Source organism: Grampus griseus, assembly GCF_964374135.1.
Source record: "Grampus griseus genome assembly, chromosome: X".
In the NCBI taxonomy this organism is placed as follows: domain Eukaryota; kingdom Metazoa; phylum Chordata; class Mammalia; order Artiodactyla; family Delphinidae; genus Grampus; species Grampus griseus.
This window is the reverse complement of record NC_138999.1, coordinates 27720671-27743212: the sequence shown is the minus strand read 5'-3', so window position 1 is coordinate 27743212 and position 22542 is coordinate 27720671. Positions and strand designations below refer to the sequence as shown.

At 34.4% G+C, this 22542-nt stretch overlaps 1 protein-coding gene across 5 annotated transcripts in view; it reads right to left on the bottom strand.

The window, feature by feature from the left end:
- The window catches only part of DMD (dystrophin), a 2236200-nt gene that overhangs the window by 1744983 nt on the left and 468675 nt on the right, over window positions 1–22542 (bottom strand). For all 5 annotated transcript variants that reach the window (XM_082680764.1, XM_082680765.1, XM_082680763.1 and 2 more), the window contains exons 3-4: window positions 13561–13653; window positions 12108–12185 (exon numbers count right to left, since the gene is read on the bottom strand). In XM_082680764.1, the coding sequence (XP_082536890.1) occupies window positions 12108–12185; window positions 13561–13653 (171 nt within the window). The remainder of the gene's footprint in view (window positions 1–12107; window positions 12186–13560; window positions 13654–22542) is intronic.

The window sequence follows — 22542 nt, the reverse complement described above, 5'->3', positions numbered from 1 at the left end:
AGAATACATCATAAGACTTAGTACTGGGAACACACTATAAAGATACTACCCCCTAACTTTAGTGACTAAGCTCTACATAATTCATTAAATATTTTTCACCATCCACCATATACCACATATTAACTGTCGAGGACAAAGACTAAAAAATGAACTGTTTTATCAAATTGCTTAAAGACTAGTGAAATGAGTTAAAATTTCTCTCTATTTTGGATGCATTTATGATAATCATACATCACAAGGTAACTCTTAACAGAACTGTGTTTTCGTTTGTTTATACATTTCCTCTTTGACACTAAAGATTTTAAGCAGTTAATTTAAAAAATCTCATAATGTTAAGGAAATATAAACATTAAAATGGTGAAAGAATATTGAAACAAACATAGCAAAATAGAAATTTCAATGCAGGTAGTCTTATTGAACATAAGGTACAGAACTAAACTTTTTGGCAAAGTAGCTCTTATAACTAAACTAAGCAAAATTTCCTAGATGGAATATTGTATACTAGAGGGCTTCATTTGCTTCCCTCTATAAACCTGCCCTCAAAAATGATTTCACAGGGGCTTCCCTGGTGGCGCAGTGGTTGAGAGTCTGCCTGCCGATGCAGGGGACACGGGTTCGTGCCCCGCTCTGGGAAGATCCCACATGCCACGGAGCGGCTGGGCCCGTGAGCCATGGCCGCTGAGCCTGCGCGTCTGGAGCCTGTGCTCCACAACGGGAGAGGCCACAACAGTGAGAGGCCCGCCTACCAAAAAAAAAAAAAAATATATATATATATATATATATATATATATATATATATATATAAAATGATTTCACAAGATAGTAAAAGACATACACACTTTCAATATAATACTATTTAACTTGAATTTTTATAAATACTGTGTATCTTATACCTGGCAATATAGAATGCCACTTTAACGACAGCAAGAACCCTATGTAACCCATGCAACTATGGTCAACTAATCTATGACAAAGGAGGCAAGGATACACAATGGAGAAAAGACAGTCTCTTCAATAAGTGGTGCTGGGAAAACTGGACAGCTACATGTAAAAGAATGAAATTAGAACACTCCCTAACACCATACACAAAAATAAACTCAAAATGGATTAAAGACCTAAATGTAAGGCCAGACACTATCAAACTCTTAGAGGAAAACCGAGGCAGAATACTCTGTGACATAAATCACAGCAAGATCCTTTTTGACCTACCTCCTAGAGTAATGGAAATAAAAACAAAAATAAACAAATGGGACTTAATGAAACTTAAAAGCTTCTGCAAAGCAAAGGAAACTACAAACAAGACGAAAAGACAACTCTCAGAATGGGAGAAAATATTTGCAAATGAAACAATGGACAAAGGATTAATCTCCAAAATATATAAACAGCTCATGCAGCTCAAAATTAAAAAAACAAACAACTCAATCAAAAAATGGGCAGAAGACCTAAATAGACGTTTCTCCAAAGAAGACACACAGATGGCCAAGAGGCACATGAAAAGTTACTCAACATCACTAATTATTAGAGAAATGTAAATCAAAACTACAATGAGGTATCACCTCACACCTGTTAGAACGGGCATCATCAGAAAATCTACAAACAACAAATGCTGGAGAGGGTGTGGAGAAAAGGGAACCCTCTTGCACTGTTGGTGGGAATGTAAATTGATACAGCCACTATGGAGAACACTATGGAGATTCCTGGAAAAACTAAAAGTAGAATTACCATATGACCCAGCAATCCCACTACTGGGCATATACCCAGAGAAAACTGTAATTCAAAAAGACACATGCACCCCAATGTTCACTGCAGCACTATTTACAATAACCAGGTCATGGAAGCAACCTAAATGCCCATCGACAGACAAACGGATAAAGAAGATGTGGTACATAAGTACAATGGAACATTACTCAGCCATAAGAAGGAACGAAATTGGGTCATTTGTAGAGATGTGGATGGACCTGGAGACTGTCATACAGAGTGAAGTAAGTCAGGAAGAGAAAAACAAATACCGTATATTAACACATATATGTGGAACGTAGAAAAATGGTACAAATGAACCAGTCTGCAGGGCAAAAATAGAGACACAGATGTAGAGAACAAACATATGGACACCAAGGGGGTAAAGCGGGGGGTGGGGGTGGGGGTGGTGTGATGAATTGGGAGATTGGAATTGACATATACACACTAATATGTATAAAATAGATAACTGATAAGAAGCTGCTGTATAAAAAATAAAATAAAATTTAAAGAAAAATTTAAAGAACCCTATGTAGCCAGAGCTATCCAGTTTTCAGCCATGTATACTGATTTCAAGAAAAAAAAAAAAAAAACACTTGGCAACAGCAATGGCAAAAAATTCTAAGATACATGACTAACATTCATTATAATGAGAAAACTTTTCAATTATAATATAATTTGTAGCCATATTATTATTATCCCAAAAGATCTCCATGTGTACAAATCAAAGTAAATGATTACCTCAATTTTAAGTTGAATATGTAAGGAAAAACATAATATTTTTTCCTTGATGCAAGAAATGTACGGGGTTGGGGGAAGGTAAACAATTCACCTTATGAAATTATTTTCAGTGATAACTAGCTTCATTTTAAGAGGAATAATTTCATATTGCATCGGAATATGAATTTAAAGATTATAAGATATGCTTGTATATATTTTTATGTTCCATAGAAGAATATTTTGAAATAAGTGCAACTATTTCCATTAGTACATTTCACAGATGACAAAGTGGAACCAAAGTCATGAAATTATTTGACAAAGATCCTGTAGTTAGTGAGTGACAGGGTTAAATGGATACACTTCTTCTGGATCCTTGGAATCAATATATATAAGGTGCAGCCGTATCACAGGCCTATTGTGTAGACTGAAATTTTAATATATATATAATACTTGTCTAACATAAATTAAGATTTTGGAATTTATATCTGAACACTGGATTTTATGAGTAATAAATGGAAGCAGTTTATGTTTGGTCAAAGATATTATGTTCTGACATACCCCAAAATACATTAAATGGCTATTTAAGTTTCTGAATACTTAAAGGACACATAAAATACTACTTTTAAAGAACCCTTTAGAATCCTCTTTATCTAAGATCATATGCCAGGAAGAGTGAACACTATCATTTTTCAGATCAGTGACATTTGACAACCATTCAATCTAATTCAGTGACAATTTTCAATGATGTGATTAATTGAATATTTGAACATAGCTGACATTTGAATTTTCACCCTAGGCTTTTTAAGTACTCATTTTGGATTTGTGGTTTAATAATGTACAACAACGATCTTATTTTCTTTGTGCTATCTCACCTTGTATAGTTGAAATTACTTGGTAAAATTGTGCCACTCTGTCATAGACAATTGATGAGAGTAGTGAACATAATTATGAGATTTACAACTGTGTCAGTTAATACTAAATCACGTTAAATCAGTAAAGTCCCAGTATATGCCAGGGTATAATGCAACACTCTATTTTTGTCAGTTTCTTTAAAATAATGATGGAGTGCATCCTATGACTTCAAAAAGGCACTGGGGTTCATAAAGTATACACTTGGAAATCTTGGGATGGAAGAAGAGGAAACAAACTGGGATCAGCCAATGAATGGAAGACAGGTATCATAATGCATCTGGAGGACAGTTTAAAACACCACAGACAGTTAAATCTCCCTACCAGTTTTTTAACGGCTAAATTCCTTTACCAGTGAAAAAAATCAATCATTATTCAACTTTACATAAAATGATTAAAAATGCAAATTTGTATTAGAGGAAACTCATTGACTGGAATTTAATTATATCTAAGGAAAAAAAATACCAATAAACAAGTTCAAATGACCCATTAAATATTTCTTTACATCTGAGAGAAGATGGGGTTAAAGACCTGTAGAACTGTATTCAGAATGTCTGGTGAAGGGGACTGCCCACAAACAAGAGCGGAGAAGGATAAAGGAATGATAGAATGGCAGTATGAGAGATGTTTCCCTATTATCTGAGATTTGCTCTATCTACCTTCAATAAGTTACAAATAAATGGAAGCTGTGGATACATTTTATCTTGAGCTAGTATGTAGACAAACACAACCATTTGGTAGAGTCATCCCCTGTTTCACAGGATTTTGTATTGTCTTTTGTTTGCTTTTTTAAACCACGGCCAACTTTATTTCAAAAACCACCTCCACTCCCTCTCAGCAAATATTGTGATAAATGCATCACTGCACTTAGAAGTACTTCTTTCTCAATAAGTGGTTTTCACAAATAAATTACTGATAGCAGGGATAACTCCATGTTAAAACAGCCACCAGAGAGAATGCAAATCGGAACATAAATGTGGTGTCTGAGCTCTACAAAGCTAAGTTGTGAGTGACATTTGAGTGAGGAGAGTAAGTGAGAAGTCAGGAGAGAAAAGAAAGGAAACTGAAGCACAGGCTCACATTGAGTTGCTAGTTTAGAATTAGGGAATATGCTAAAACTAGTCATTTATGGCAGAGGAAGAGGCCAAATTGGAGGAGGGGAGGACGGGTGGGGAGGGGAGGAGGAGAGGAGGGGAGGGAGGAAGGAAGGAGACAAAATGAACTTGACCTAAGAAGATCTTGAAACTACCACAAATATCTTTTCAAAAGGAAGTTTCTAATACCCCTTTAACAACAAGCCAGGGCCAATTTTTTTCACGTGATTTTAAAAATTAGGTTTGTGAACAGATTTGTAGAATTGGAAGGCCCCCTCATGATTTTCTATTAGCAATTATCAATTTCTTAAAACTTTGAATGTACCACTAGCACCATTGGACCCAGAAGTGTTTGTAAAAAGTTTGCTTGGTTTTGTTTTATGATTTCTTAAGTTCCTTTGGTTATTGATGTAGGTACTCTATACTCCACTGTGTTAATTCTTGTAATTTATGATTTTAAATAGAATACAATCCAATTTCATTGCTTTTTTATAATCAACATATAGTTCTGTGTAGATTCCATTTTTGGTTTCTACTCTTGTACTTATTTTTAATATTTTCTATGTTTAAATTGCATAGATTTGATTTATTTCCCTCTTTTTTCTGATTAAATTTATGAGATTAGTCTATCTTATGATTTTATTACAAGGAACTAATATCTTAAATTTATCTAGCGTTTCTTTTTTCTAACTCATTTCTTCATTTATCTTTTATTTCCTACTTTCCTTAGAGCATTTTTTCCTTTTTTGTAACATTTATGGTTGAAAGCTAGAATTAATTTATTTTATCTTTTTTTTTTTTTAATGAAGATAAAAGCAAAGACAAAAATTGAACCTCTGGGTAGAACTGAGGCCATTTCTCATGGGTTTTCTCATGGAATGCTTTTTCCTATAAAAACATGGATTTGTACTCTTGGTTTCTTATACACTTTAAATTAATCAAATTGAATTCTTTTAAGTATTATTAATTTCTACTGTTATATTATTATCATCAAAGATTATGCACTTTAAAAGTTCTTTTTATGTGTTTAATGACATTTTCACTACATTCAAATATATTATCCATTTTTTATTTGTATATATGCCAAGGACGTTTTTTATATGTTTCTCTTCGCCTACGCCTATAGTAAGTTTTATAGCAGGGTAGAAGTTAGAGATAACTCTTAGTCTATCTTCCTTTTCTTATTCTGGTGTTCCCCAGAAGCATGGGAGAGTAATGTCAGCTGGTTCCAAAACTAGCCAGAAACCACCTCCACTCCCTGTCAGCAAATGGGGGAGGTGGTATGGCCTTAAAAGTGAATGGCTTCCGAGACTTCCCTAGTGGTCCAGTGGTTAGGACTCCGCACTCCCAATGTGAGGGGCCCCGGGTCGATCCCTGGTCAGGGAACTAGATCCCGCGTGCTGCAGTTGGGACCCAGCGCAGCCAGAATAGATAGATAAATAAATAAATATTAAAAAAAAGAAAAAAAAAGTGAATGGCTTCCTGCTACACCCAGCAAGGTTGGGCCCTGGCCAACATTAGGGCTCTTAACGTAGAGATTCCCAAGTCTTCTTTTGACCAGAAGAAAAAAAAAAAAAATTAGAGCTATCTGAAGGGCTGGGTTTTCTCTGATTGCTCCCCCTCCCACATTCTTCACACCTTCTTTGTTTGAGATGACCCACCTAGTATGAGATGGCTCCATCGTCCAGGATCTCTTATCCTCTGGCTTCTAGTTAGGTTCAACCAATGAGCAGCACTGGCAGACTATTAGAGGACTGAATAGAGAGACTAAGGTATCAATCTCCCACCTCCTCCAGCAGGCCATGATTTGAGAGTAACTGCATTCTTTAGGTATCTATGGTTGCACTTGCTATCCAGTGGACCCATTCCCAAGGTTAGAGCTTTCATTGGTTTAAGGTAACAGCTCTCTCCTCTTGTCTCTCTAGGTTTAGGGGTAGTAAAGCCTATTAACTGAGGTTAGTCTCTGGTGCTTCACCATTCATCGTTGGTTCCTTTAATCCTGCCCATATTTCTATATATATTCCTTTTATTACAGTCTTTTCAACTTTGTCTTTGCATAGGCTTTCTGATTCATTTCAGGACTGTTAATGATACACATGGCTTCATGAGATGACTTGGGCTTGGATAGTGACTATATCAGTGGATAATTCAATGGACTAAAAATAAAAGGCTTTTCCCCTGCCTATAAAAGGCACCACATAGGTCTACTGATGTCTGGCCATTCCCTAGGGATAGGGGAAATCATTCTTAATAATGACAAAGTTAGAATTTTCTGAATGCCTGTTTGAGAGCTCACATTTGGATTTGGTTCATTTAAATTAAATTATAAACTACTGTTTTCCTTGCAAATCTAACCTTATGGGAGAGAAGGTTTATATATAATTCACACAGATTTTATAGAATCATCTATGCTTGGGAGTATCGATAGGTAGAAAATCACTATTAAATCTACAGTTTATGTTATTTGTATTCTCAACTTTTTTCTTTGCTGCTAACTGTGTTGTAATCTGACAATGGTGAATTAAAGGCTCTGAATAAAAATATATTTCCATCATTTATTCTTTATGGTTTTAGCAGTATTTCTATTATGCTGTAAGTTGTATTATGTTTTAATTATTGATTTCAACTTTCTTGGATAAAAATGATATTTTCAAATACTTATAAGTTTTTCTTTGTCATTAATATTCTTATCTCTGACTTTTAAAAGAACTTGTTTTATTACCCATTTAATTTATAATAGCCTTTTTATGTTTAGTCATTTTCATCTCACTTAGAACTAAATTCAAACCCTAACCATGGCTCCCCATGTTCTCCTCTTCCCAGCACCACCCTACTACCTCTCTGATCCCCTACTCTACTACATTTTTTTCCACACTCAGTCCTCTCCACCTATTGAGTCCTATTTCCAAATGCTTTTTCTCCTCTAGGTCTTTTTATCCCACTGCCTGGACCATTTTCCTGTAGATAATCCCATGGTTCACTCCTTCACTTCCTTCCAGTCTCCACCTATAAGACAACCTAACCAAAGGCCTTCCCAAACCTCCTAGTCTATTTGTCTCTTCTTCATTCACTTAGCTATCACTACATACATTATACATATTTAACATCCTCTGGTATTTGACTCTAAACTCCATGACATAAACGACTGCATTTGTTTTGATCACTGACTGCAGTGTTCCTACCATTTGGAATACAACCTGACATATAGTAGACACTCAATAAATAATGCGCTGAATCTAAAAATACTAACATTATTCTGTTTAAGGTATGACTACTCAAAATCTCTAATCAATGCCTCCTCTAGTTCATTCTGAGAATCTGTGATTTTTAAAAGGAAAATAGTTCTATCTACTATTTTACTTAATATGCTTATTTATTTATACCCCATCCCAGGATCATTTAGTCATCTGCTGTAGAATACCCAAGGCCATTTTTAGGAAAATATCCTGCTCTTGAACGTTCTCTTTCTGTGTTTATTCTTTATGCTAATAATCAGAGAGTAAAAAACATGTCCCTTGGGATACTTTCCATTTCTTTTCTGCTTTCTTTTATTACAAAATAATGGGAAGTATAAAATGATAATACATTTACTTTTGAGCATTTGTATTCTGTGTCTTTTGGCCTGGGGCTAGCTCAGGTAAAGGTTATTTCACTCAAGGTTTTGGTTTACACTGGACAATGTTTTACTTGAGATTCTGTCCTTTAATACAGAGACCTCAATTATATGTCATTCCCCATTAGGGCCCTGGCTCAAATGGGAGCTTTGTGGAAATTTTCTTTTGAAGGACTCCTTGTCCAATTTAACCCTCATTCGAGAGTCTTCGCCTGCTAAAACATTGGAATTTTATCAAGATTTTCTATTTTCAGTAAGAAATATAACCTCCTGAGAAAAGATCCATATATTGCATTAATCACATTCTAATTTTGTATATTCACTTATCACATTTTATTAAACAATTTCATAATAAAATACACGGTCTATGTTCAGATAGATAAATATGGCCATAATTTGGAGTTTGGCAGGTTGCAAGATCAGTTTTACTTTCCCTTCCTACATTCCTCTTATTAAACTTTTTTTTAAAAAATTGATAGCCTACATACAGAAAATATACTTGAGTGTACAGCTTGATAAATATTCTCAAACCAAATGCACCTGTATAACGACCACCAGGTCAAAACATGGAAAGCTTCAACATCTCTGAAGATTTCATCCTGCATTTTAAAATCTAACCATTCTTCTGACTTTTAAACTCATGGAAGCATTCCGCCTATTCTTGAAATTTAATTAAACGAAATTACAGTAGATACACTTTTGTGTCTCACTTTTTTCTCTTTCCGGAAATTGATCTATCTTATGTACTGTGTGTCACTATCATTTGCTTACTTTCATTCTAATTTTGGCTATTACAAATGAAGCTACTATGAACACTCTTTCATATATATAAAATAATATTATATATATATGAATTTTTTGGCAAACATAGAAATGTATGTCTATTATATGCTAAGGAATGAAATTGTTGGGTCACAAGAAATGCACATTTTTATCACATTTAGTATATAATGCCAAACTATTTTCAATGGCTGTCTGAATTACATTTCTACCAGTTAGTTGTGAGAGTTCAAGTTATTCCATACCCTCATCTACACTTAGCATTATAAGTCTAATTTCAACCATTTTTGTGAATTTGTATTGGTATCTCATTGTAATTGTAATTTCCCCAATTATTGGTGAGGTTAAACACACTTTCATATTATTCTTGAACTTCTGAACATCCTCTTTTGTGAAGTTTCCGTTCAAGTTCATTGTCCATTTTTTCCATTGGATTTCTTTTTCTCATTTTATAAAACCTAAAATTAAATAAAGTATAGAGGAAAATCATAGGAGACACCTAATATACTCAATAGTGTAAAGATGTCAATTCTTCCCAAACTGATCTATAGATTTAACTCAATGTTGATCATATTCCAAAGAAGGTTTATGTGGAAATTAAAAAGATGATTGTAAAATGAACCTAGAAATACAAAGGGCTAATATAGCCAAGAAAATACTGAACAAGAAAAAAGTGGTAAAAGTTCACCAGATAACGAGATGCATTATAAAACGGCAGTATTCCACATGGCATGGTACTCATGATGTATAGACAAACAGAACAATGGAAGTGAACTTAAGTCCAGAAATAAAACTACAAATGTACTGAAAAATTTTTATGACACACTTAGTACTAGAGAACAATGGGCAAGCAACATTCTTTTTAATAAGTGATGTTGTCGTTCAGATTCCAAGTGAAAAAAATAAGCTGAATCTTAACCCATTCCTCATATCATATACAATAATCAATCATTTCCAGGTGAAATATAGATCCAAATTCAAATGGTAAAATAATAAAGCTTATATGGATAAAAGCAAAATGTAATATCATAATGGCTTTCAGCAGGCAAATATTTCTTAAACAGGACACATAATTATAAAGTGAAAGTTTATAAAAATGAACTACATCACAATGAAGAACTTCTCTTTATCAAAAGATAAAGTGAGTTAAAATTTTAATCCACAGAGAAGGAAAATATATTTGCAATACATAAAATAAACAAAGGACTCATATCCAGAACATAAGAACAACTCATAATTTTAATGAAGTTCAAGTTAATTTTTTCTGTTTTTGCATCATGCCTTTGTTTTCACATCTAAGAAATATATGGTTATTCCCAAAGTCACAGGGATTTTATTTTATGTTTTTTTCTTTTTATTGCCAGAATTTCTTCTGGTCCTATATTGAAAATTATAAAATTAATAATTATAATATATACAAAAAAAACCCAAAATTCATAATCTATAATCAGTATGTGAAAAAACAAAACTCTTATCAAAAAAAAAAACACTACAGTTTCATTAATCCACTACTTTAGAGGAGATCCAACAGCCTATGTTTTGACATTTTCTTGCTTGGAAGAGATCAATTTCTTCAACTAGATTAAATCTAATAATTCTTTGAGTTTTCTGCTGTTTTCCTTGCTCTTATATTTTGTAATGGAATACGAGGAATTGATATTTAAAAAGACATTTTCTTTGTCTAAGTTCCTAATATTGTTAAAATGTTTTCTTAATTTATATGCTACTGATCTTTCAAAATGTTCTATAGGATGAAATACTGCCATTTGCAGCAACATGGGTGGACCTAGAGATTATCATTCTAAGTGAAGTCAGAAAGAGAAAGACAAATACCATATGATATCACGTATATGTGGAATCTAAGATATGTACGACACAAACGAACACAGCTACGAAAGAGAAACAAACTCACAGATATAGAGAACAGACTTGTTGCCAAGGGGATGGGGCTGGAGGAGGGAAAGATTGGGAGTTTGGGATTAGCAGGTGCAAACTAGTATATACAGGATGGATAAACAACAAGATCCTACTGTATAGCACAGGGAACTATATTCAATATTCTGTGATAAACCATAATGGAAAAGAATGTGAAAACAATTATAAGTGAAACACTTTGCTGTACAGCAGAAGTTAACATGACATTGGAAATCAACTATACTTCAAAAAAAAGTTTATAAAAAGGTTCTATAGGACTGTTAATAAGGCAAACATTCCATAGATTATCTTATTCTGCTGCAGAAAATTTGCAAATATAGAGTTAATCACTGCAGGAAAATAATAAAAATATATAAAACTTCTGTAAAATAATTTTTATAGGTTAAATATGATAGTAACCTTTCATAAAACTGACCGATTACTACACAACTTTCACTTCCATTTCCAGAATGATGTCCTCTCCCTGCTAGATGAGCTGAGCAATATTTGGGGGAGTATACATCATTACTAATCTATCACTAATTATGGTTATTTTAATAGTATATGATCAATTATTTGAATTTATCCTTGAAAGAGAGATGTAGTGTAATTAGGAAGTTACCAAAAAAGCCAGTAAATGCATTGGTTAATTAGAAAGATTGTAGGAAGTTGATAAGAAAGGAGGGCTGCCTCCAATATCATGAGAGAGGGGAGGAATCTCAAAGTCACCCTGAGGAGACAAGAACTCCTTTCATCTACACACTTGTTTACGTACGATTGTTGACTTTTTCTAATACCACACATATATTTTCTTCTAGTTAAACTTAATCAAACATAAGAATAGAAAACAAATTTGCAACTCTTATGCTGAGTTGAAATACTGAGTTTTCTGTGTAACTTTCATACTTGGATGTGTTATCTAATAAATGTTGGCTTAATTCAAACAAACTTTATCATCATGTGTGAACCCACTTTATACAAAAAAAATAATAGCCTATTAAAAGCCATTTGTTTCACGAACACTGCTGTAAGGAGCTGAGTTTACCACAGGACTTAATTTGGCCACCAAATATAACTGCATTATGTAAAATCTAAAAACAACACAAAGTGGCCAATCAGGTCTGGTTCACACCATTCCCTGCCCCCCTGTGGATGCATGCATTTACTTCCTGAATCACATTAGCAGATGCACATGAACTAGAACATGCGCTCTCAATGGTAACTGCTTTGACTTATGAGAGAACTTGAAATGCTTTCTCTGTTTTTAGGGCCAAAGCCCTCACTCAAACATTAAGCATGCTGTCTCATGGTATCCAGACTCTGTCCAGGGCTCCACTTACATTATTTTTCTGCAAGACCTGTAGTGCCTTGTTGACATTGTTCAGGGCATGAACTCTTGTGGATCCTTTTTCTTTTGGCTGAAAACAAAATGAAACAATGTTGACTGCCCAGGGGAGAGAAGGACAATCTACCAGAAATGGAATAATTGATATATTTCACTTCTAAATTGGAATCTTTTAAATGATCACAGGTTGTGAGGCATTAAATTTAAGTGCTTCAGGTTAATTATCCTTGTCATAGGAGTTTCTTATAGCATGAAGAAACTCCTTATAGCATGAATCAGCCACTCCTCAAGAAAACTGGTAGAATTTTTTTTTCTTCACAAAAGAGTTTGGTTACCATCTCTCCTTCATTCTACACCTCAGTTGCATGACCACGAAGAGAAACATCAGCATGCATAAGGACATTTGCTAGTAAGATAGATAAGTGAGTCAATTCCCACACCTTTTAGGAAAGTTTAAAAGAGATTTGAGCCTAGCAAAATTCTATAATCCCAAATAGGCTTAACGGAAACTATTTCTGGCAATATTACCTTAATTGTCTTAGTCACTGAAGCTCAAAACCTCAATCATCTTTGGTTTTCTAACCCTCACCTTCAATCCCCAAAAGTCTTATCTTGTCCTGTAATTTTTAAACTAACATTTGCATAGTGTATTACAATATATGGATTAATTCATTGAGTTGTGGAGTTTTAGAAAGTCTACCATTATGATGCCTCAAGTATTTACTCCTAAAATGAGATCTACCCTCCTAAAACAATTTTAACTACACAATACAATGCTGTTAAGTATAGGCACAATATTGTACAGCAGGCCTCTGGAATTTATTCATCTTGCAGGACTGAAACTTTATACCTGTTGAACAGCAACTCCCCATTTTCCATATCTCATATTAAGTGTTCTTAAATCCTAAGAGTTCTCATCACAAGAAAAAATAGATTTTTTTCTATTTCTTTAATGTTATATGAGATGATGGGTGTTCGCTAAACTTATTGTGATAATCATTTCATGATGTTTATAAGTCACATCATTATGGTGTACACCTTAAACTTGTACAGTGCTGTATGTCAATTATATCTCAATAAAACTGGAAGAAAAAAGACTAAATAAAGTTAAAAGTTAAACTTAAAAGGTCATTATGTATAAAAGCCTTATAAAGACAGCCACTAACAAAGATACCAAATAATAATAGAGAATAATATCTATTAAATAATATAAATTATATTATTGAAAATTTCACCTTCTTGTTCTGCATATGATAGAAGATGCCAAAACAAAAATAATATTGCAAGGTTGTTTTTTTCAGGAATAGGTCCTGTACTGCTACTTAAATCAGTAATTAGTAAATTAACTAATTTTACTGGATCTCATAAAACTATGCTGAGTCTGTTTCTGGTCTGGAATTCTTCTGAGGTTAATGTGAAGTTCCTTATAAATACTGTAAGTCACATACCAGTCTTTGCCCTGTCAGGCCTTCAAGAAGGTCTAGGAGGCGTCTCCCATCCTGCAGGTCACTGAAGAGGTTTTCTATGTGCTGCTTCCCAAACTGAAATAAGAAACATACCCAATTAAAGAAAGCATGCTTCCAGTGATCCATTTCTACGAATACGCCTTTTAAAATTTAAAGCTATGTTTAAGAATATTTAATGTATCTAATTCTTAATCTGCCAAGGGTGATGGATGAAAAGAGAACCTCCAAGTAAAAAACAAAAACCAGTAAATCATCATTCGGCCAAATCTATTTAAATATTTTTCTCAATAACAAGAGTTGGAGATCTATAGTCTAATGGATCTAATTAACTCAACTTTTTGAATGCTGATCCTATAAAGGAGAGAAAAATTGTTTAAATTATCAGGCAGTTGGGCACTGTTTGGGGAGAAGTAAACACACAAAGAAACAAAGATCACAAACAATTAGCCCTGGGTGGGTACATAAGATTTAACCATTTTGTGTACTTGGAAACAGAATGCATAATCATAGAGGGTTCACCATCCTTCACTCATAAAACATGCTTTCTGCGCATATACATTTTACATGCTGCCTCAGAATGATCCAGTCTCATATTGGATGGTTCAAATTTTAGAAAGGTATGATTTAAATTAAGTTGAAATATGTCGGTGAAAGCTTTTCATCTCTTTTTCTCACTTCTTTACTTGAGAATCATACTGAGGGAAAACAATAGCCACTAATAACATCTAACATTTTTGGAGTGACTATTCATGAGAAACACTCCACTGAATGAATTGATCTTGTAATTTTTGTGACGTTAGCATTAGTATACTCATCCTACAGATGAAACAGAGACAAAGAGTCCTACAGATGAAACAGAGACAAAGAGACAAAACAAGAAGACGATAAAACCAAGATTTTGGCCCAGATCTGTCTAACTCCTGGGGATCTTGTTCTTTCTATTTTATCATGCTGCTTCCTTGGCCTTTTCCTCCTTCCATTTGATTATCTTTCAAATATTTTATTTCTTCTGTCATACCCCCAAATATCTTCTTTTTCTGGTTCAAAGCCTACAATCCCTTCGTATGAAATCATTCACAACTCTTTCATCACCCAAGTTATCAAGAAAGCCCTACTTTATCAATGACAGATGCTTATTGAGCACCAATAAACCTGGGCTAGGTGCTAGCGCATGCACTAGTAAATGAGATGGATATGACCCCAGCCCTTGTGGAACTTTGAGTCGAGCAGGGAACACAAATATTCCTAAAAGGTAATGCTACAGAGAGGCAGTAAAAGGAACCCAGGAGCACATAACCATGGGAATTCCCATAGTCTGGGGATCAGGAAATACTTCCCTCAAAATGTCGGGTGATGGGTCTAACATTAGCCTTGGGTGATTGGGCTCTTCTCATCTACTCCTTTGATCACACACAAACTTTATATTTCACACAGCTCAAGAAGAGTCCTCGTTTCCAGGCAAAAGACATCTCTGAAGCTTCTAAGATTGAAGACAGAGGATTCAGGCTCTCCCTACAGCCAGGTAGCCATGTCCAAGACAAGTCCGGATAGAGCCTAGGTGCTTCAATTAACGATAACACTGACCCCTGCAAGAAGTCCACCAGTCCCTCCATGCCAGGCTTTGGAAATCAAACCACATATGTGCTTTGACAAAGATAACTGTAAGTTATTCTTTTTAAATTCTACTTGAATAGTTCTAATTAAAAATTTCAGGGGAAAAGAAATGACAAAACACTAAGATACTAGAACTTTTAAAAAGCACTTTTAGTATATATAATGTACAGGTAGATCTTAAAACAACAGTGCCATTCTTATGAAATAAGGAAAGCTTTCTATTAATAAGTAAAGAAAATGAATGTGGGCTTTATAATAATTCTGTCAAGAACCTCATATATAACCCGGAATAACTTGGCATTTGGAGGATAATATTAAGATTTCATTTTCAAATTGGTTGAAGGTCAACAATGCCTTGAAAATGCTATTTTGTTTTGTTTTGTTTTCCAGGAGCAAAATTTTACAGATGCATTTGAGAAGTGAGTAGCTTCTAAACTTATGGACAAAAACAATAGTGCACACTGAAATGTGTCAGGTTTTGAAGAAAATAAAATATAGTTAGTTGACAGAAATACTTGCTGTTATTAAAAATATATATCTAGATAGGCAGATAGATAGACAGATAATAAAGTCTGGCAAACCAGGAGGGATGTGGGCGGTAAAATGTTCATTCAAGGAGAAGGGCTGGGACTTGGAAAGGAGTAAGTCTAGAGGCAAAGAATAAAGCATGAACCCCAAGGCCATAAGGATCATCTAGCATCCAAGATATGAGGACTAGAAAGCTTATGCTTTTGGGCAAGGAGCTTAAACAAAGGTCAAGAAGGCAAACAGGATCTTGCTTTGATACAAACTTATACACACAGACGAGGTATTGATATTTTATAATTCTCCCTTTTAAACTGGAATCAAACAAAATAGAGAGGGAGGGAAGGACTGCAGACTAATCAGAGCGCACATCTAGTTGGGGCACCTAGAAAGCAGTGAGGTGATAGAGAAAAAGACGGTTTTCGGTATCATATATAACTTTCAAACTCATGCAATCAATGCTGTATTAAAGTATCACAACTGAAATCCAACTTATATTTGTTATATCCACCACAATCTCTAACAGGGTGCCTCTCAAAATGTTCCAGTAAAGCAACTTTCAACAGACGAGACTGAATTTATTTGCCCCGGAGCCTGGCAGTGTAAAGTACATAGTGACTGCAGGTTCAAAATTTCTATGAAAGCATATGTTTTATGTTAAGAATTGATGGAGATTTTGTCTTCCTCTCTTAATGCATGTTTAACTTAAAAGTAATTTCAAGCACTTTGACTGAAAATTCCCCTCCTATGGTCTAATTAAATTGATGCTCAATGAAATGTACAATATTTAGCCTGTAACTTCATGGATGTTCAGGTGTTTAGTCTTATACCTCCTGGACTATGAATATCCTAGAGAAAGCAAAAACTCTCTTTTCTCTGGAATGGTTTTCATTTCTTTCCTAGATTCAACTCCTCATTCCATAGCACTATAGGTATGATGTAGCAAAAGTAGCACACGTTTCTGAGGCAGAAATAGCTGATTTTTCGAACCCGAGTCTCCTATTCACTAGCTGCATTGTCTCCAGCAAGTGACTTAGTCTTTCTGAGGAACAATTTATTCATTAGTATCAACAGAATGGGGACTGAAATAATAGCACATCAGTCTTAAGCCTCTGAAACAGTGTAGGTATGCTGTACAGACTTGGCAAATAGTAGGTACTCAATAAATATAGAAAGCTTTTTTCTGTTTTATTCTACTATTCCTTGGCTTCTTTTTCTTTGGCCAAATATTAGACATAAATACAATTATGCTTAATTATTGAATCTACCAGAAAATACAGAGCTCAGATACAATGTGTTCTGTTTTCTCTTAGTTTGGTACCCCTGTAAGAGTGAAAGTCAAGGAGGGAAGGTGTCCTTCCATATTCAATTACTAATACTAGTACATGTGGATGGCAAAGGGGAAACACTCAGAGCCTTCAAGCTCTTTATCTTTTTGTTGTTCTTTTGCTTACTTTTCATTAAATCTTCTTCTGTTTTCCTCTCTTTTTATCTCCTATGAAAGACAGCTACTATGCCTTTTTGCTGCAAGTGACACTTCATGAAAACAGTATTATTTCTTTAAAAATTCCCTATCTTTAATGGCTTTCTTTTCAAGTGTATGAAAATTATTTTATAAGACACATAAAACATTAAATGTGCCTTGGGTCATATGACCCTGTGGCTCTCTATCTTCAATCCCTTTCCTGACTAATATTTTCTTTAAAAAGTGAACTTTTGGTATTACTTAGCAGTTTCTTACATTCACTTACATATTGAATTCTTCCTTGCTAACCCAAATATCAAGATGAAAGGACCATAAAATGAGACAGCAATCCTTCCAGATCATTGTCAGGATGATATAAAGAAATTCTACATTTATATCAATTTATTTTTTTTTACAGACAGTGTTCAAAAAGAAACTTAGACAGGTTGATTGGTAACTGGCATAAACAAAGTGAAAAAATCGACGTAAAAAAATTGAGCAAGGGACAGAAATGAATTGAAAAATATTTAAATAGTTTCTGACTCTTCAGAGTTGTGTCAATCTTTTAACCCGTAAATACACAGAGATCAATACCATGTTGCACTAAAAGAAACTTGAAGAGCACAGGAATAATTTAACATGGCCTTCTGGTGGTAGAAAAGTCAGCCTCTGGACATCCGTGTTGCTGAGAAAATCAAGATACTTCCCTGTGATTCTGAATCTTTAGCTATTAGAAACACCAAGAGCAAGAAAAACACCAAAGAGGAGAGCAAATTTGATTCCAAACTTATTGGTAAATCCTGCTGACCAGCTCCCATAAAAATAATGCAATCCACTGTAATATAAATAGGCAGTTTTCATAGATGATTGTTTTCTTAAGCACGGGTTGTAAAAAGTATTTCATAAGATAATTTTATTGAGGTTAGCTCAGTGAATGTTCACAGACTGAAGAAATTCATATCATCATCACCCCCATGGTGAAAAAGAATATGATCAGCATCCTCAGAGCTTCCTCACACCCACTTCTGTGTACTAGCCCTTTCAAGGATGACTACTCTACTGACTTTTAACACCATAGATTAGTTTTGCCTTGAAAGGAATCTCTTAAAAACAGAAGAATAAGGCTGGTTTAGTGTCTCATTTTAGGAAACTAATAATTGAAAGACTTATGGTTTAGGAAGAGAGAATTTGGAAAGAAAAGTTGCAGTGATGAAATATGTTTTACAAAGCACAGGGAAGTACTACAATACAATGAGTAAGAATATTCTCTCTGCCCCAGAATTCCTTGGTTCAAATCCCAGCTCTGCCATATTTCATGTGTGTGATATGAGCAAGTAACTTAATCTCTCTGGGTCTTACCTTTTATCAACTGTAAAACAAGGATGTAGTATTACCTAGCTTGTGGTGATGCTGTGAAGATTTAAATGCATTTGGAATAGTACTTTGCTCTAAGATATACTCAATAAATGTTAGCCATCATGAATTTATTCCAAATGTTTAACCCTAATAATCCATATTTTCCAAAATTTCCTTGGAATTTTTGGCTCAAAGTAACAGAAGGGGTCAACTTCAAAGTATTGGTATGGGGATTAAATGAGTTAATAAATATAAGGTGTCCAGAATGTTTCCTGGCATAGGAAATGCTCCATAAACCCTAATCACATTTCCCATTTCCCCCTTTTGTTAAATGTCATCACCTGGAAATAGAGAGTAGGACTCTTCTTTGAGGGTGCCAGGATCCTAGCAGGACTTGGCTAACTTGAGGAGAGTTAATAGGGAACAACTTAAAAAGGTGAGGGCAGGGTATAAAGAAACCACCAAAACTGGTAATAGAGAACTGCAATTATCACTCCTAGACACATAGGAAAAAAGAGAAAGAGAGTGGTTATTGGTCCATGAACAAAGAGAGAGTCGAGAGAGTCACCTGACATGAGCTTTGATATTTTGGTGATGAATGCAGCTATCTTGTGGTAAATAACTGCCCTGATATTTCTTTCCTCCCTTCCTCTGATCTCCTGTAAATGCTCCCAAGAGCCAAAACCAACTGGAAGCCAGAGATCAAGGGAGTCTGCTGATATCATCCACAGAGGTCAGCCTCCCAGGGAAGAGAAGGGCAGAGAGTGGTCCCAGAGGGATAAACCAAAGACATTAAACACCCTAGACAGGGAAAACAATTCCCTTGATCCACAGTATCAATGTCAGGGATGCCCATGTCAGAAAATAAATGAAGGCCCCAGTGCTTCTCCCCAAACTGCCTACATTATTTTTATCTCTGGTAATGTTGTTTTAAAGACCCAAATGTATCACTGGGACACTTTCTCTCCTATAATAGGGGTATCAAAGTACTGGAATGTTTAGCAGGCTTTAACAGATGAAAATTAACATATATTATTCATTGTTCCTGAGCATCAAATATTTTAAAACTTCTATGTACCAGAAATAGCACTAAAATCTGGGCTGCAAAGATAATGTTTTAAAAAAAATCCAAGTTATTCCTTGGAGCTAAGAAGTGCTCAAGAGTTAAGTTAGATAATATAATAGTTTTACAGTCTCTCCAGATATGAAGTGTTATTTGGCAGTAACTCTTTATAAAACATAGTCACTAGGACCCAATGTGTGTGTATGTTACACTATTACGTATACAAGAAGAGATTCAACCAGATTGCACATTAGAACTTTCAACAGCAGCCACAACAATGGTTAATGGAAATCAAGTCATTATCTGTAAATGGTCTATTATAAAACCTCAAGTAATATGTGCTTAACCAAGAGTCAGCACGGTTTGTTGCCTGATCAGGTCTACATTTAATATGGTTTGTAATAAAACTGAATTCTTAACCCAGGCCTGTGTTTTCTCACCTGTAAATTAGATAGATCAGTACTAATTCAATTACCAGTTATCCTGAAACAAAAATTAGTAAACTTATATGTAATTTTTATCTTGTATTTCTAGTTATAATGTTAATATAATTCACAAATAGCTATTTTAAAACATGTAGAAACCTTATAAACCATGATTGTAGCTAATTCTGTTATATCACCTTTAAATACCCCCTATAAATTTAAAATTATGAAAGTTAAATTCAGTTTTTATTGAATCACAAAGGTATAAGATTTAAGCTTGAGATAGCCAGGGAGGGGAATGGAGATTGGTTATATTCTATCCCAGTAAAGGCTTCTGCAACAGAAGAAGTACAGTATAAGGTTTGCAAGATGAAGCACTTCATTTCAAAGCATCTAAATACCACTATGATTCTTCAGAAAGAAAGAAAATATTGTGACACAATGGGCACACTCACTAGAGAAATGCCAACCATTAGCACTTAGCTTCCCGCAAAATGCAGAGGGAGAAAGAACTATTCAGACTTGTTCAGATCCTATGGAATGAGACTCTATGGTCAAAAGATATCTGTACATGCCTTTAGTTAATAAATGTAAATTTTATTTATAAAATTAATATTCTTAAAATTTCTCAAATACATTGCAGTGCAATTGCGTGTGGACAATTATGTGACAAGACAGCCTCTTCCTAATCGTTCCCTGCCCCTACCTACTAGAAAGTCAGCCTTGGGCTATTCATTCTCTCTTCTCCCATGCTTATGAGGTGGGTCTGCCAATAAACAGTGCAAAATCAAGGGAACAGGAAACACACAGAAAGGAAAAAAGTCACATAGGCTGGAATATTTAAATAAGAGCTTCTGTCCCCATTATACCTTTATTCCCTTCTGATAGGTTGAACCATATGAAATTTTAAATTCTGCAGTCAAATGTGATTGAAAACTGGCAATTTCACATGATTCAACCTCATATATTTTGTAATGACATGCATAATAAACATTCAGTGTTTAGTTTAAGTCAGCCACATTTCTGTGCACTGTACATGGACTATTTTAATTAATTCTTATAACAATCAATTAAAATCAATCCCATTTTACAGATGACACAACTTGAGACATAGAGAACTAAGTAACAGCAAATAAGTGGTAGATATGAATCCAAACATAGGTGGTATATTTCCAGATTTATTAACCATTCTCTACTTTGTAACTGCTGTTTGAGCTGGCACTCTTTGATGACAATGCCTTTCAGGGTCAGTATTAGATAAGTTTTACTTGTGTATTTTCATAATGTCTTTCAATAAAATAAGGATAATTTAACTAATTTATTCTTTTCTTTCCCCTGAGGTTTCTGAAGGTCAGATACAGTTATATAACCTACAAACAAAATTGCTTCTAATTTTACGTTGAATTAGTAACTGAAGGGTGATAACAGTGATAATTCTACATATGTACATTAGAAAAATTCTTCAATGTCTTAAATTTCTATTGTTATATCACTCTTTAGGGGGATGCCTCGATGAATCCAGTAAATATTGTTCTAGAGACTAAAACAAATTTTTAACATGCAGAACTCACTCAAAGGTATATAGAAAATCTGGCTTTTTAATGTAATTAAATTAAAACACAAAAGCAATTGCCCCACACACTAAAAACTTAGGAGGCTATAAATCAACATGTAATAAATATAATTCTTAAAACTGAATAGGATTGAATAATAGTAAATAGAAGGAAAAGCTTTACTCATGTTTTTAGTGCAGTTATTTCTTGAGAGATCCACTCATACATGCCAAGTACTTATTGAAAGTCTTCCATGTGAGATTCATGCAGTTACATGTTAAAGAATATAGCACTTGGGGTCAAATAGGCCTTCATTTCATTGCAATTCTAACTTTTCCCAGCTGTATGAATTTGGATAAATGATTTAGTAATTTGTTTGTTTTCCTCGTGTGTCAAAGGAGGGAGAGTAAGTTATTCAATTAAATGTGACAGCTATTATTCAACTACTTTTTATTGTGCTCAATACTGGGAATAACTGGGAAGATAAAAGGTAAAAAAGATACTGCCGTTGTTTTTTCAGCTTTAGTCACAATCTATGAAGGATGTGTGCAGTTAAGCAAAGATATGTATAGCACTGTATTATAACCCTATCAATAGTGGTGGTGTAAGCATGGTGCCAACACAAATAAGAGATGTCATCTTCACTTGAGAAGATAAGAGAAGCAGAAATCCTAGAACTGAATTTACAACATTGAATAGGCAACTAACAAGGAGATGTGAAAAGAGGAGAAGAATGCCAAGCAGAGGGACATTTCAGATGCTAAGATTCGGATAAATTAAATTACATTAAACCATGAAAAATCAGGTCTTAGAACACAGGGTATATGGAGTGATGGGAGATGATGAGACTTGAGATGTATGAGACACCACAACAAAGGGGGCTTGGTCTGCCAACCTAAAGGAGCTTGAGCAAATATTTAATGGTCATTTGTTTCCATTCTTTTGAACAAGGTATGTAATTTT